Genomic DNA, 18070 nt, shown 5'->3' on the forward strand with positions numbered 1-18070 from the left:
ATAGATTTATTTGACCACCAGATTCAGTAGGCCCTAAATATATCAGGTTCATAAATGGGTCCATGTATAGTTTAGAATTTTGTTTATAGGTTATGAAATTGGGTAGCGTAGTTTATGATATATTTTCTATAGCCCGCTGGATCAGGTGACCAGATTTTGTGACCAAAAAAACGTGACTTTTCGCAAAAATAGAGGAAGGACTACCATTTTACAATAACGAAGTGACAAAGAATAACAGCCCTCTTCAACATAGAAACACAGAAGAAGCACCAAGCAAATAAATAACATTGAATTTTTTTAAACCAGCATCTTACCTGTTAATAAAAGTGCTTACTTATAACAGCTGCTAGCTAGTCCTGCTTTGTAACACCTAGAAAAGTGCCTCTCACCGTTTTCAGTTGACCCTCTCTAAAAACCGGGACATGAACCAAATATGCCGAAATGTGCCAGGACAAAAACCCGGGACTGTCCCGGGAAATCGGGGACGCCTGGACACCCTAGACCGCCCCTCCCCCTTTCCTCTCGCAAGCACTGGCCAATGGTCTGTTGTCGATGGCATAATTAAAACATACGTAAATAAATAACGACATCAGGAAGGACATAACAGCTTTTTAGAGATAATCAAAATCCCAACTCCCTGAAAGGAAATCCCTGTGCCAGCCCTGTGCTGTGCAGACAAGTTACAGTTGCAGCTCCCAGAAAGGAAATCACAAACCCCATCGTGAACCTCAAAACTATCAGTTCTTTAAGTGAAAGGAAAACGAAGGCACAGTTGGCTCAGGGGGTGGGTGCTTTGAGGAGCACAGATGCATTACAATTCTGCCCAGTCTGCCTTATAAAGGCAATTTTAGCTCGCCAGATCAAGGCTCTGTAATCAGGGCAGGCTTACCAACTATGCTTTTTGGGATGTTATCACTTAGGATAGCCAATGACCGCTTTGCAGTATGGTTTGCTGAAGGGAGACATCATAAGAGTGTGCAGATGGCAATCGAATGCTTACTGGAGTTATTTCAATACTCCATGGCACTGACCGCTAACCTTACTTCCAACAGGAGAATCTGTCGAGCAGAAAACAGTGGGGTTGGAAGGGCACCCTACAAACCACAGGCCCAGAAAGCAGAAGTACAGTGGCATGTGGCTCTCATACACACTGACACGGTGATTCGCCAGACCCCTGATGAGATGGAGGGAACTGGTGCAGACACGACCTGGCATACTGAAGGGCCAGCACAGGCCCAACGTACTAGTGACTAACATGGGCAGGGTGGGGAGGGATACTAAACAGCCTCTAAGCAGGGGACAGTTAGTCATGGCTGTGTTGACAAACATAACGTTCATAGGTAGAATGCTCAAGCCAACCTGCGTCCTCTGGACCTCACTCCAGGTTACAATGGAGGAGCACCAAGGATCAGGGGATAATATAGAAGTAAATGAAGAAACTCAACATTGCAATGAATACATTGCAAGAGTGAGGTTTGGGAGTTTACCCTGCACAGACTGATCACAGTGACTAGTTACTATGCGGAAGACGAGGTCCACCTTCCACTTGTAGGGAGAGATTTGTTTCTTCTGAACATTGCAGGTGCATTGGACCCAGCAGCTTCTTCCTAGGTTCACGAAATGGCAGAGGGGGAACCACCCTGGGACCACTCCCAGCGCATTTCTAACACAAGCTCATATCAAATGTCCATAATCAATGAATGCCATAAAAAAGGATGACATTACAGACATTTCCCAGAGAGGGCTTTTCAGACCCTGGACATTTCGTAAATCCAAAAAAAGGATATAACAGTCTTCAGAGACGATCACAATCCCAATTGCCACAAAGTAAACCCTTGTCCATGCTCTGTGGTGGCAAGTTACAATCACAACACCCAGAAAACAATTCACAAACCCCATAGTAAAACAACCAGTGCTCTAAATGGGAGGTTTATAAAAGGAGTGTGGCCAAATCGTAACTAGGAATACTTTCCAAGAAGTGAGGCATATGAAATTAAAGGTGGGGGTTACAATAAGTGAACAAAAATCCTGTGCTTCACAGAGCATGGCCCCTGATCACGGTTTGGCAGCCCTTCTGAGTTTACTTTTATTGCATACAGACATATTACCCGACAATGAACATATGCCTAAAATAAGCAAGTTAATATAAGATAAATAAGTAATAATGCTTTTGTGCATAAATTAAATTGAAAAAGATTTAACTTCAGAATATAGGAGCCTGAATTAAAAATTATTAAAAGGTATGTGTAAGGGGTAATAATCCTAAAAGCATCTCTTCTGACCAGTTCTCCCCGTCACACTACTTTCCCCTGTCAGACACTTGCACCTTTTTTCATGATATCTTTTGGACATCCACAAGCAGCATACCTCAAAGATCCTTCCTCTTCATCACTGTCTTTACACTCAGTCCTCCATGTACTTCCTTGTGTCACCAGCATTTAACCATGCTCTCTCTCATACACAACCTCTCTCTCTATCTCCTTACCTGAAAACACAATTTTCTGTACCTTATGCACAGCCTATATTTAGACAATTGAGTACCACCTTCATACACATTTCCAAAATTATAATTGCCACTTAGGAGATCCTTTCTCTGGGCGCCCTGCAGAGAGTTCAAGGACTGGATGTGTTTGTAGTCTCACATACTCACAGGCATTGTGAAATGTTCACACTGCCTTTAACCCCTTCGGCGCTGATGACGAGCTCAGCTCGTCATCAGTTGCGCCGCTCGCACGCTGATGACGAGCTGAGCTCGTCATGTAACGCTGCTTTTTTTAAAAAGCTGCGTAGCGCGAAAATCGCCGCAGCGCGCATGCGGTTAACCTCAATTTCAGAGCTCTCAATCGTGCCCCATCATGAACAACCACAGACAACCTGAAATCACCTAGACACCTGGAAGCAAGAGGAGGTGAAAATGTGAAATATCAACATGAACTGCTATACTTACACGGCAGCAGGTCGAGGACTGTTTTTTTGCCTATGACTATAGGGCGCAGAAGGAACATAATTCAAAGTCACCAAACTTAAAGCACCGACAATAAGCACATCCCAAACAGGATTTCTTAGCCCTTTGATTTTTTTAAGGGGGGGTGAGAGCAAGCGGTTTTTGGAGAGCGATCCAATTGAAATGAATGGAGATAAAACATTCTTTGAAAGGTGAACAAGGTTTTCAGAGCAGGTCATCCAACTGAAAACTCTAGGTGACATTTTGCTTACTAAGAGGTTATCGACGATCCCAAGCGAGGAGACACCCCCTATTAAAGGGTAAGGGAAAGCTATGACAACCAAAAGTAAAACAGTCAAGTAAAACCATCCATTCCCAAAATGGAATTGAAAGCCGCGAAAGGCAGGGTCACAAGGACCAGAACTTAAAGGTAAACGTCACCACCACCCAAATAAACAAAGAATGCATACATAGACCACTTTGTACCCTGATGAAGTTGTAAAGCACTCTTATTGGCATCAGGTGTGTTAGCACGCTTGTAGACTGCATGGTGGAAGAAGGCAATAGTTGCAGTTTGGCCTATATGCTACACGAAATGTGTCAAGTCTAAAAACAGACTCATCAAGGTGCGCTAGCAGTGCTGTGCATAAGCACAAGCACTGCATGGTGTTATGCAAATGGATACTTATCTTTCTATTTGAATCTAAGATTAGATACAACCACTGAAGTGGATCCATGGTCCACCAGTGAAATACAATATTATGAATAGCTAGGAAATGATAACGGCCCACTGTTAAATAACCAGGGTGTAGTGTATGGAGTCAAGCCACGAGAGACAAACGTCCAACCAATGGAAACACTGTTAGCCAGTGAATTCAACATGTGGAGTCACCCAGTAGCATTATTCTTATTCTTGCAGAGATCGCCTTCCATATGTTTTGCTATTTGAAAGGACTTTCCATTAGTGTGATTTTTTTGGTTTAGAAGGATTGGGTGGCTAAACAGGAGAACGGATCTAGAACAAAGAGCCACAGATACAGAGTCCATGCTGGAGGAAGAGCAGCACAGGGCCATGAATTGCAGAATGAGCTATGCAAACTGCTTTGAAATATATATCTCTGAGGAAGAGCAGTCAGGGTAGAGATTGAAGAGCTGTTGACATACGAGATGAGATATGAAGGTAAAGGAGTTGTCTCGCAGATACTTTTTGTATTTACTGTAACATTCTGAATCACATGGAGACAGGCTGCGAGGTATATATTCAATTTCCAAAGTCTAAACGAGACCGCTTAATTCAATGGTGCCTTTTATCATTTGAAGTGAATGCCTGATAAAGACATCTCTTTATCTAACTTGAGATTCACCTGAGTTATAAGGGAAAAAAATCATCACTATGCCTTCTTGGTGTGAGGAGGACGAAGGTTAGCCAAGCACTTTAGGCCAGAAGGTGAATGTGTTGTAGGTGGTTCATTCACCACAGGTTAGCAGCCTGTTTAACTTGAGATGGCTTGTAGCATCCACTGTTCAGCAGTAGCGAAAACCACAGTCCAAAGAAGAGATGTTTCTACAAACTCCCCTCGGAGTAACAAGACTAGGTGTGATTGTACGGTTTTCCCCACTCACAGTCCTGTGACTGCTAAGGTGTAAACACATTCCTTCCTTTCTGGGATAGCACTACCCATGGGAGCAAACTCTCTAAGGCCAGTCAACATTAATACTCGCAAAATGACAGACGCCAAAAAGGCAGGGAATAAACTATAGGTAAAGAAGGCAGATAGTGCATGGGTAGGCAGGGTGGGTGGAGTGCAGTTGAGGAGGAAAAGCACCTTCATCAGTCAGGGATGGGATGCAGTGTAAGAGGCAAAGCCTCAGACATGAACTGAAGCCATGGCCCCTTTCCACCGGCATGGAGAGAATGTTGTTAAGTTGGTAAGTACTCCAGCAGCGAGAACAATTTTTGCAGATATGTGAATTAATTAAATTGAAAGCACCAATGATAAGGAAAGGATTAATCTGATAAATAATACATAAAAAGACCTCTCAGAGCTACGAGTCCTGTGGAAAGGAGGATACTCCAGTACCACCTGTGCCAGTTCATCCAGTGAAAGGAACTGCCTAACGTTTCAATTCATCCATTATATCCCTGTGATTAAAGCCCACATCACATTTCACCAACTCTTTACCACATCAGCATCAAGTACTCAACAGCAGGATTGCAAAACAGAACACCTATACCCCTGTCTCTGAAGGCAGAGCAATGTAAAGGGGTGGCTGATCGATTAATATCACTCGATTTATTTTTAAAGGGCCAACGTGGTGAAGGTTAAACTAGATGGAATGCGTTTCCATACAATGACAGCATTAATTGAAGGGAGCCTTACAATGTTTATTCTAACACAAAACGAATCAAGGAGTTGCTAGATAGAAAGGTCACCAGCCAGTCACATAAAATTGCCAAAGTTTCCCCAACATTGTTTTTCTCATTCAACTCTCAGTAGAGATTCTGAACGTCAAAGGCAAAAGTAACAATTTCCAGAAGTAAACAATTGAGCTGAAGATGAGGAACATCTAATTAAGACATATCAGTGGCAGAGGAGGTCACTTCTTCCATATACCCGACAGGCTGTAAATCTGATGGGATAGCAGATCTCGGGGCCAAGAGATTTTACACAATATGGATCAACCATTAATGACCCTTGGCCGTGGGTGGCCTTAGATCCCAGGCGTTGGGGGAGGTCTTTGGGAGAGAAGTTTAGTTTTGGGAGTGTCACAATAAGGTTTTTCAAAGTTCCACTCTGAGGTACTGTATTTTTAGATATGAAACTTGGTTCTTATGTGACTAGACGGCTGTAGGAGAGAGCATGTGAAGGCACTGAAAAACTATTAAAAAAAAGGGTTCAGACATAAACCTGATAGGCTTTGCGCCGAGCACTGATCACAGACATCCGGAGGATTGGTTTATTAGCTGGTAGTGCCTGGCATTCACATTACCACAGGTAAAATGAACTCTGTGGTTGAAGTGCTCTTCCACCGTGCAGCACGGAGGAGATACTAGGACAGATGCAGTTCGAATATCTAGATTTCAGATACACCAGAAGAAGAAACAAGATTTTCATGTAATACATGAAGCAACTGCGTGAACTAAGCCTCAAAGGGCTTGCAAAGTTGAGACACTTTCCCACCACTAGGGAGAACCCAGACAAATCCTGTGACGACAATGTAGGTGAAGGGTCTAGAATGGGACAAGACTCCAGGTGTGGCACGCAGAACCTGATCATAATACTTTGGATAAGGCTTTACAGGGGCAGCGCACAATGTACAATGGTACACAATCTTCTTTATCTGCTAGCTGAATCTCCTCCCCAGCATCCCCGAAATTTCCTTCCTTTACCACACAGCTGTGTCTTATTGCTTATCAACTTTGAAATCATCAGATACTCCAGATAAAGCAAAACCGGCACAGCCGCTGCTGCTGTGCCAGTTTTGTGCGTGTGACAGAACCCTCCAAAGCCATTCCTGTTTTGTGTATACAAAGGTAACTTACTTTCTGTGCTATAAGTTGTGTATGCTTCATATGCATGAGGGAAACATAATCTGCTGCTGTCTAAACCATACTGTTATGTTTCCTAACCTTGGTCTAAGTAGCAAAGTGACTTTTACCCAGATTTTCCTACCTTGCTCTGCATAACGGTTCCAGCACTGACCTTTTCCCAGATATGTGCTGAATAAATGTTGATTGGTTTCCTTGAAACGGGCCGAATTTATTATGCATGAGGATTCTTAGTAATATCCCATGCACATGACATACATAACAGGATTAACATACACATATACAAAAGTAATCCCCATCTTCACCAGAGGGCGACAAGGCTACTTTGCATAATTACAATTATTGATTTAGAGTCATCTACATAATCGTACTAATAACCTATCAATTGAGGTAGAACCCAGAGGCTATATTTTGGGTATAAAAGAACTGCATCTTCACTAGGTAACTGGAGGAGACGCTTCTACACTGACACAAGACATGGAGGTCCCTGCACGCTGAAGCTTCAACACGCAGTGGTCTGACATCCCTTGTGGGGTGTCCAACTTGTGACCAAGACGGGGTCCTTCATTCCCTCCCATCAGGCTCTTTCCTAGGTGATTCTTGGCTTTGCGCCCACATACATGCTAAGTACACTTAGATAGGGTCCCCACTGTAGGAGTATGCTTGATTACGGTCATGTTTTTATGCCGGCATGTATTTGCTGTTTTAGCACTGTGGTATAATTCAACCTTCTATTTATTATGTTGGTGCTTGTAATCTCTTATGTTAGCTTCTGTCTATTCATTGTCGCAGCAAACATGTTTTAAACTAGAATGACACTGGTTCAATAAATGCTTATTGAAAACGTCCCCAACATTTATTCTGTGTATCTCTCTGCGACTAAGTAAGCACGATTGACTGAGCGAAAAAAACTGTAATGGTGGTTGTCGCCTTGCCCCTGCCGCTGCCTGGTGCCGCGTGAGTCCCCTCTGCTGATCGCTGTATTTTTTTTAATTTTGTGATTTCTTGTTATGCCTTGTACCCCCTTTGCCTTCTGAGCCCCCTTGTTCCCCCGTACTGCCTGCCGTGTCCTGTCCTCCGTTTTCCCCGGTTCCCTCTGTGCCTTCTTCCCGCCGCTGCGTCCCTGCGGCCCCGCCACCCGCCGTTCCCATTCGCCGCCCCACTCCCGCCTCCCAGCTGCTCCTCCCTCCCACAGCCACTCATATGGAGGCCGCACAGCGGGCACGCCGCAGGCGCGCCAAAGGCAAGCACGTCTGCACTTGTCGGCGCCTGGGCCACGCCCAGCGCCACAACCCCTGGCCCCCGTCGGAGCCAGGGAACTCGACTGAGGTACGACTCCCCCACCCTCAACGCACTCAATACCGGACGACAACCCGCCTGCTACAGAGCGACCCCGAAGCGAACACAGGGACCTTTCACCTGTCAAGCCTGCAAATTCACCTGCCTCCGAAACTGCAGACCAAACACCGGACCTAACATCAACAACAACCACCTCAAGAGCATCCTCCTCAACACACGCTCCGTCCACAAGCACGCCGTCGAACTCTGGCACCTCCTCGACACAACATCACCAGACATCGCCTTCCTCACAGAGACATGGATGAACACTTCCTCGGCCCCCAACATCACCATAGCCATCCCGGACGGCTACAAGATCACCCGGAAGGACCGCATCAACCAAACCGGAGAAGGAATCGCCATCCTCTACAGGGACACCATCAACATCACGACCAACGCCGAAGACACACTCTCCACCTCCGAACACCTACACTTCCAGATTCACACTGACCCCAAGAGCACCCTCAGAGGAACGCTCATCTACAGACCCCCGGGCCCGCTCACACAATTCAGCGAAACCATTGCAGACTTCATCAGCCCACACGCCCTGGCCTCACCAGAATACATACTCCTGGGGGACCTGAACTTCCACCTGGAGAAAAACAACGACAACAACACCACCAGCCTGCTCGCCAACCTCGGACTCAAACATCTGGTGAACACCCCCATCCACCTCGCTGGCCACACGCTCGACCCCATCTTCTCCGCCAGCAACCACGTCTCCTTCAGCCACTCCACCGGACTACACTGGACCGAGCACAGATGCATCCACTTCACCTTCAAAAAGAATACATCACACAACCGCACGCAACAAATCCCCCGTAGATGCTGGAGCAAAATCACCACAGACCAGCTCCTCTCATCACTAAGCCAGAACCCGCCAGCCGACACCGCTGACACCAATGACGCAGCCCACAACCTCGCACAGTGGATCACCAACTGCGCCAACGACCTAGCTCCACTGAAGAACCCCCCAGGCAAGACCAGCAACAGGAAAACCTCATGGTTAAAAGACTCAAAGAAATCCTGCCGAACCCTCGAAAAAACCTGGCGCCACGAACGGATAACAGAAAACCTGACAGCCCTCAAGAACGCCACCCGCGAACACCACCAGCTGATCCGCACCACCAAAAGGGCATCGTTCAAAGAGCGGCTAGACAACAATACCCACAACAGCAAGGAACTCTTCAGCATCGTCAAAGAGCTCTCCAACCCCAGCGCCAGAAACAATGACATCACCCCATCGCAAGACCTCTGCAACTCCCTCGCCACGTTCTTCCACCGCAAGATCGCAGATATACACGACAGCTCCGGACCCAAGCCACCGCTTCCAGCCACCGAAGCATCGACCTCCACTACCACCCTCAGAGCCTGGACCCCCATCAGCACGGAAGACACCACCCACGTCATGAACACCATCCACTCTGGCTCCCCCTCTGTCCCTTGCCCCCATCATATCTTCAACAAAGCCGACATCATCATCGCACCCCACCTCCGGAACGTCATAAACAACTCCCTCACGTCAGCCACCTTCCCTGAGAGCTGGAAGCACGCAGAAATCAACGCCCTTCTGAAGAAACCCACAGCGGACCCCAAAGATCTCAAGAACTTCCGCCCCATCTCTCTCCTTCCCTTCCCGGCTAAAGTCATCGAGAAGACCGTCAATAAACAGCTGACTGCTTTCCTCGAGGCAAACAACTCGCTCGACCCGTCCCAGTCCGGATTTCGAGCCAACCACAGCACCGAGACCGCCCTCATCGCAGCCACCGACGACATCAGGACCCTGATGGACAACGGCGAAACAACCGCCCTCATCCTCCTAGACCTCTCGGCAGCCTTTGACACCGTATGCCACCGCACCCTAACAACCCGCCTCCTCAACACTGGGATCCAAGGAAAGGCCCTGGACTGGATCACCTCGTTCCTCTCTGACAGAACCCAGAGAGTCCACCTCCCTCCCTTCCACTCAGCGGCCAGCGAGATCACCTGCGGAGTACCCCAAGGCTCCGGGGTCAGCCCTACCCTCTTCAATATCTACATGAGCCCCCTCGCCGCCATCGCACGCAAACACAACATCAACATCATCTCCTAAGTCGACGACACCCAACTGATACTCTCCCTCACCAAAGACCCAGGCACCGCCAAAACCAACCTCCAGGAAGGAATGAAAGACGTCGTAGAATGGATGAAGCTCAGTCACCTGAAGCTGAACTCAGACAAAACGGAGGTCCTCATCCTCGGACAATCCCCATCCGCCTGAGACGACTCCTGGTGGCCCACTGCACTGGGCTCCGCGCCAACACCCACGGACCACGCACGCAACCTGGGATTCATCCTTGACTCCTCCCTCACGATGACCAAGCAAGTCAACGCCGTCTCGTCATCTTGCTTCAACACCCTGCGCATGCTCCGAAAAATCTTCCGATGGATCCCCACCGAAACCAGAAAAAACGTCACCCAGGCCCTCGTCACCAGCCGACTGGACTACGGAAACACCCTATACACAGGAACCACAGCCAAACTTCAGACATGACTTCAACGCATACAGCGCACGACTCATCCTCGACATCCCTCGCCACAGCCACATATCCGCCCACCTGAGAAACCTGCAGTGGCTCCCAGTCTGCAAGAGGATCACGTTCAGGCTCCTCACCAACGCACACAAAGCGCTACACAACAAGGGCCCCGAATACCTCAACAACCGCCTCTCGTTCTACATCCCCACCCACCAGCTCCGCTCCACCAGCCTCGCCCTCGCCACCGTCCCACGAATTCGCAGAACCACCACCGGAGGAAGATCCTTCTTCTACCTGCCAGCCAAAACTTGGAACTCCCTCCCCGTGCACCTACGACTGACCCAGGACCATCTCACTTTCAGAAAACACCTCAAGACCTGGCTATTCGAGCCGTAGCGACACCCCCCCTCCCTTCGGCGCCTTGAGACCCTCACGGGCGAGTAGCGCGCTCTGTTAATGTAATGATTGATTGATTGATTAATGTTTCCACGATCCCTAAAGGGCCAAGGGTTGTCATGTTCAAGGGTTGCCAGAAACTGTTCACTCCTTGGTAAAGTAAGGGGGCTTGTGGTGGCACTGTGAGCTAGCTGGTCTATAGGATAACATATCCTGTGTGGGTGTACAGAATCAGTCTGAACACCAATCCCTTAGTTTATGTTGTCCAGCAAAGGCACAGATCCGATATATTTTTAGAAACTACACAACAGTACCAATTGTGTACACGCAAGGGAAGCTTGTTCTGAAGCTTTCAGTACTATGCCTGTTCTGTTTCTAAAGTATTCTTGCACTGGAAAGGCCCCATTATATCGGCTGTGTCCATGTGTGAGTGAGACAAGCGTGACTATGTTGTATGATGGAAGCTTGCAAGACTGCTGCCATGATGTTTGTCAGTAAAGCTTCCAGAAAACCTTTTCATTTTTTTAAAACAATTCTCTAGAACAAGGCTTTTTGGGTATTAGAGCAGTGCACTTGTGAACACTCCATATGTATGTCCGTCCATGATGAACATCCTAGCCCATCCATCACTATTCTCTACCTCAGTTGTGCTATTTATCAAACTTGTAGCACTCACAAACAGGTGGAACACCAGTAATAACCAGAATGCATACTGCAGCGCCACAGACACCACCCTCTCAAAGCCCACCCGAACCCCAACCATTCACTGCCTCAGCTCCACTCTCGCCTCCACGCCTGTGTGTGTCTGTGAACAGAACAGCTTTATCTAAACAAAATCTTTTCAATGCTTGCAAGTGATAAAGGTGCATACCCTGCTTTTAGGCTTGCCCTTTTACAACAGCAACCGATGTATTCATATGAAATGGAGTTCACACCATCTTGATGATGTCAGCTAAACCTGGAGTTTTTATTTTCACATTCTTACTGTTACAACTGCTTGCACATTGGTAACGTGGGGTGACACCTTTAGGTGTTCTTGCTAAATGAGTTAATGTGTGGCATCTTTTGATAGTAAGATAAATACGATATCACAGCCTTCTTAGTTTACAACTACGGTAGCACTAGACAAAATATGTGACTTTTTTGCTTTTCTAAAATAAAATCACGAAGGCCACAGCCTAATTCAAATAAACCAGAAAATAGGGGACTATCAAAAGGCAGAAGTCTGAGGGCAGAGGAAAAAGTCTAGTAAAACTACTTCAGAACAAATAAATGTCTTGCTCTCATGACAGATTTGTACCACCTGCTGTCAAACTATTTCTTTGGCTCTGTGTTCAATCAACAGTTTTCAAAATGTATTTTCTGGCACCGCAGAGCCAAGACCTGCGCCAAAATAATATTGTATGCAACATGTGGAAATTTCTGCTTCTCAAGAAATTGATGCTCAAGAATTCGATCTGTATACATGAGGCGAAACAAAAAGGAGTTCGGTCTCAATACCCGCGAATGATGCCCAACAAACGCCACTTCTTGGTCCTTATAACCACAGACTAAACCGGACCAACTCGGCACCGGGGCAAGGCAGGGAAGGGCCTGATATTTCTCCCCATCTTTCCCATGACTGAGGCAGCAGGGGACGCCGGAAAACACTCCCCCTCTCCCCCCCCCCCCCCCCCCCCCCGAACCCCAAAGTTATCAAGCAGTCCAAAGCCCCCCACTCCCAAAAGCAGACACCCGAGACCGTTGCTCTTTTAGAGTGCGAGGATGAGCAGTAACAGCTGACTGCAGAGGACTGGTAAAGAGGACGTGGGGAGCGGAAGACACCGGAAGCAGGGAAAAGGCAGAAAACAACGTCATACTGTTCATCTGGACACAATGGACCACAGTAGCCTGATGAAAGTTTCCACCGCTTTCAGCCAACTAGCTGCTATTTCAAATGCGAATTTTCTCACTGTAAGGATCTCTCTTCCAGTCTTACCAACTAACATAGTGCTAAAAGGCTACATCTGCAACAGTCATGCGCTATACAAATAACAGTATCTTAATGTATATCATCTAAAGGTCGATCTTGCAGAAGGCACAACCAGAGGCCATATCAGTCTGATGTTCGAGTCTGAGCAACAGGGGGGGGGGGGGGGGATTGGGGAGGCGAATTTGCCATCTGAGATTTAAGACAGCAAGATACGAAATCCAAACGGAAGGTTTGTGGCCACTGTGCCTGCACAATGTGTGTAACCTGAGGAATAGATCTGGTGCCTGAGTGCGAGAAATGTGTGCGAGATCGAAGGGATACATCTGATGTACAAGATTGAACTATCTGTTTCAAGATTATTTTATTCAATTATCAATTCTTTGTGGCAGTCGAGAGAGCATGAAATGCCACTTCCTGCCATCACCCAGAAACACATACTTTTTTTCACTTATTTTTTTACAATTGACCTCTAAATGTAGGAGACCGCATACCTTATCCATGGAGCCACTGACCTTCAATGAAACAATTGGTTGAGTGGGAACCCCAAAATGCACTGCAGCTTTAATAGTGGGGACGCTAGGTCTCCCTGTCGTAGGTTCAATACCAACATGTAGAAGAATGGCAAAGGCCTTCAGTTTAGCCGGAGTAGATGGGGAGTACCACAGGCACTCACAGTCTATACAATGGATAGACCTTTACATTGCACATACATAGCTGTGATGTAATGACCTGCTCTACAAGAGTAAAAAAAAAAAAAAGCTCAAGTACAATTAGGATGGGAAACCAGATTAGTATGGAGTACTAGGTAAAAATAAAGGTATCTGTGGATTTAGGATTGCTAAAGGAAGAGCCTGACCTAATGTTTGGGCAAGCCTGGTGTGTAATGTGATGTTACTCCAAGCCCTTGGATCACATCCTGAGAAAACTTGCCTTCAGAAGTTCTCTTTTTAGTATTTCTTTAGTTCTAGTCTGGTAATTGCTCCTCCTGTTGTGGTTGATTCATGCGATAGTACTTTTTTTAGGGAAACAAAGAGGTGCCTTAGTTGGGACCACTTTGGAGGCAATGCAGCAGGTCTTTGAGGAACTGAAGTCTTGCAGACATAGCACCTTTATGATGGGGGACATGGGCTTTTGTCTCTTGAGACTTTTTTGAGGACTTTTTCTGGTGTGAAGAGTCTCAAATATTCCCACAGGTCATGAAGCTGGGCATGTTCTCAGCGTTATACCAGCTTCGAGAAACGTGTTATCCTGGAATAAGGGATTTCACAAAACAACTTGTGTATAATGTGGCAAGAGAAAACAAAAGCCTAGAGCATCTGATAGGTGACCGGACAGTGAGAATAGAGCCCCAGTTGCTTTCTAATCAAACACTTACTAAGCCAGTCCAGCCACTTGACTGAAGACACAACCCAAAGGACCAACAGTAAGTCCATAAGACCATATTGAAAGATTAGAGAACCAGAGAGACAATCAGAAGAACCATCTGAAAGCACCTAAGAAACAGTCTGGTAGACTGAAGAGGCAGCCAAAGGAATCAAAAAGCTATCTCTGTGTCCAACACAAGAGGAGGGGTTAAAGTTATTTTGACTCCTGATACAGCCAATTTTGCTTTTAAAGAAATTGCCTGCAGCCATTAAAGGCCTCACCCAGCACTTCCATGAGATTTTGAAGAACTATAAAACGGTAGCAAGGTCGGCCAATGGTAACCCATTCAAATAACCAGTGCACAATCCCACCTGCCTCGCCTTGCAGGTGTGTGACCTTCAATTGTGCATTAAAGACTTCTGTGCCCTCGGCCTCATCAAGGCACAGTATCACTTAAGTCTATGCAGACACTGGGATATCCAAATCCTACCCTCGCATGGTATTCCACGCGGTGAAGGCTAAAAGAAGAAGGCACCTAAGGTGACCAGTGCAGCCACCTCTCATTACAGTCAAGCGACACTCACTTGCAGTTTGACTGCCCTCAGGGTTATCGCCACTGCACAAACCATTGGAGAAAACACCGTAATACAAAATAAAGGGGCAGCACCCAAACAGATGGCGCTCCAGTACAATATGTGACTGGAACAGAATGCACAGGGAGTAGCTTCCCGTCTGGTTGGCAGGGAGTTGCAGAAAGCAGCTCACAGTTACACAGAATGGAGAGGTGCACAAACTGCTCACATGACAATGTAGTGCATATAAGCCATAGACGTTACACACCGGGCGAGAAGGGTCAGAGCAGAACTCGGGTGCTATGCCATTTCATAGCAAGTGCATCCAAAAAGACTGAACTTTAGAGGCCATCAAAACTGCTCAAAGAACACACTGTTACTAGTCCCAATTGTACATGGCGACCAATTTAATCAGTAACCATGCAGCATAATAAACACCTACAGTTTAAGTTAGTGGGTGCATGGAGGAAACCACCCTCTGTAGAGCTTTGCATGTACAGTTATGCTATTTGGTTTTACTTTGCAGTGGTCTTCTGGCCCTCACAATCAACTTACTCTGACTAAAGATATCACATCCCGCACAGAAGGCAGGGTTTTGTGGATTCACTGGTATTTAAAATTGCTCCCTCCTCGAGGACCTAACCTGGTCTCTACCCAGTGTTGAGCTTGCTTTCTGCCAGATCAGAAACACATCTTTCTTGCATTTGCACTCCACAATGTTTTATTTGACAAGAACTCTTCTTTCTGCAGCGTACACAGTTACCTCCTTTAAGGGGGGGTGTTTTTCTTTAAATTAAAATTATTAAATGAAAATGAAGCAGATGGATGAGTTGCCACCAGTGAAGGTGATGTGGCTACAGATCTCTAGGGATGGGCTAGTGAGATAACAAGAGACCTTACAGTTTTAAGTAGTGGATAGGCAGCCTGACAAGCAAGGTGGATGGCCATGGCTGGCTCTATGCATTTCACATACGTTTCACTTCTTAGACCCACTGCAATTTTGTGTTATGTTAACTTATTATATATGATGTCCCCTCAATCTCTCTCTTACTAACAAGCTACTTGTAGGTTAAAACCCTTTGCTGGTTGGTAACCCATCATTACTACCACTGGTCGAGGCTGAACTAATAAGTGTCAGGGTAAGACGTGGTCAAAACAGCAAATTGCTACAATCAGCTTTTTTACAACCTATTACCTGTCCCATCCAGGAATTATTTATGGTGTTGCTTTAACTCTCAGTATGTTGTTCGCTTTAAGCAACTTAGGAACTCGTTTTAAAAATACAAAACTGACCAGCATGTACAGTTACTGGGCCAAGAAGTCTCTCACATTTACTCTGGCCGAACCAACTCTACAGTTGTTGCCCCAATCAAGAGTTAACTTAAAAATATTATCCAATGCTCTTCGGGTCATTCTAAGCTTTAACCGTGCTTTGAAACGAGCATGCTAAAGGCAACTGCTCCACGAAGGAACCCTACCACTATCATCCACTCAGCACCACTGTGTAGTTTGCGAAGACCACACCTATTGCTGAAAGAAGATTTTTTTTTTCTGGTCTTGCACCCATAACTACAGAATATTTTATATTCTCATACAGCAAGCACTCAATTACTTAAGGAAGTTTAATGATATGCAGACCGTTTTTACCATGCAGAGTAGCCATCAGTAATACCCTTTCCCCTCAAACCAGCCTTACAACTCTTTACTCCTTCTTTTCAGTCTCTCCACTGCATCAGCAATTGGTCCGTCCATCAGCCTTCCTTATCCCCGATCTAACCTTCCAGTTAACTTTTTGATCAGTTGCTCTTATCCTTTACCAGTGCCACCATCCGCACCCCCTCTAAGGGAACAGGAGGAACTGTACTGTTAATCAGGTGAAATATATACATTGCCTTCCAACAATACAAAGTGAGGGATCAAGAAACTCTGCACTTTCCCCCTAATTGCAGCTTTTGAGGTCTTGAAACATTTGTCCACAGGTCCCTTGGCGACCACACCCCCACTCTCTGACTCACTTACCCGGACGAGGTTACTGACTGCTGCCTGCACAGCAGCTACAGGGGCGGTCAGCTCAGGGATTGCCTTGCCGTCCACCTCTCCCTCCTCGTGCATGATGACCAGGTGCGAGATCTGTTGAGCCACAGGCTCCAGGATGCTCTCGATGGTTTTTGTGTGGAAGACCGGCATGGTGGCGGATCCGTGATGCCCGAAGGCTCCAGCAGAAAAAGAGTGCCCAACTCAGCCCAAACGATACCTCACAACTTTACTTGCAGAATCTTCACCCCGTTCTTCTGACGGGTGGGGCTGCCCACTCTTGATGTTTCTACTGGACTCTCTTTGAGCTTCTCCCTGTGCCCCTGAATAGGTATGGCTTCTTTTGGGGAAAATCTTCACTCTAACCAACGTAGAGAGAGAGTTGTGTTCACTCAAGAGGATGAACGCTCAGCTATCAGAGAATCCCTTTTCCTTCTACAGGTAGTACCGCCTCAAAATTCTGAAAGTTTTTTATGCTGCTCTGACTACAACTCACATAGGGTCTTCTTCCTACTCCTAAATGTCTAAATATACCCTCACAGAGGTTCCAACACTACTAAACTGGTTTCTTCACTACTACATGAGATCGGTTTCCAAACGTTCCAATTTCTCTTTCAAGCACTGTGAAAGGACTGCAGTTACTATCTACCTCCTGCAGCTTGACAGGATGCCCCCTCCCTCCAGTAAGCTCCTCTCCTCCTTATTTGGAATTCTCCTTCCCTTTTCCTGGAACGTCGCGACCCTGTCCACGGGACGTTCTGGGAGTTGGAGGACCTTCCTCGCTTGCACCCTCCTGCCTTGCCTGCTCTCTCCCGGGAACCCCAGCTCTCCCGGGAACCCTGCTTTCTCCTGGGCTGCTCACCACTACCCACACCCCTCTGCCTCCAAGGTGCCGCGCTCCGGACGAGCTACGTCACCGCGAGCCTGGCACGGAGGCGGGGCAACTCCCAGACCCTCGCAGGCTCCAAGGAACTTTCCTGCCAATCAAAGCAGAGCCCGCCTCTGTTGCCTGCGTTCCAGGCCTCGCTCTTAGCATACGCACGCCTTTTTGTCGTTGAGGTGGATGATGTGAAGGCGTGATCATAGTTACAGTACGGCCTCGGCCCGGCCTCATAGTAGCAATTGGCCAAACGTTCCGTCACTCGGGATTCCAGCACGCCTGACGTCGTGCATTCTGCTCGCCATAAAAGGCAATGCTCGGTGCTCTGTATTTTTTTCCACCAGGATTCTTGAGGACAGACAGTGGTGGTGTGAGTTGATTAAATTAGGCGGGCATAGACGGAGCAAGAGAAATAGGCTCTTTGGAAGGAGCGGAACTGGATTTCTCTTACCTCCACACGGGGCGCAGCACCCATAGGTGCTTGAGGACTTCGGCGGGGGAGA

The 18070-nt window shown here is 46.9% G+C and overlaps 1 protein-coding gene across 2 annotated transcripts in view; it reads right to left on the minus strand.

Moving 5' to 3' along the window:
- Nucleotides 1–17627, minus strand: part of VCL (vinculin) — a 349916-nt gene extending 332289 nt beyond the window's left edge. For both annotated transcript variants that reach the window (XM_078642750.1, XM_078642749.1), the window contains exon 1: nucleotides 16673–17627. In XM_078642750.1, the coding sequence (XP_078498876.1) occupies nucleotides 16673–16840 (168 nt within the window). In that variant the 5' untranslated portion in view covers nucleotides 16841–17627. The remainder of the gene's footprint in view (nucleotides 1–16672) is intronic.
- Nucleotides 17628–18070: the final 443 nt, after the last annotated feature.

The sequence above is a fragment of the Lissotriton helveticus genome, chromosome 5_1 (assembly GCF_964261635.1).
Source record: "Lissotriton helveticus chromosome 5_1, aLisHel1.1, whole genome shotgun sequence".
In the NCBI taxonomy this organism is placed as follows: Eukaryota; Metazoa; Chordata; class Amphibia; order Caudata; family Salamandridae; genus Lissotriton; species Lissotriton helveticus.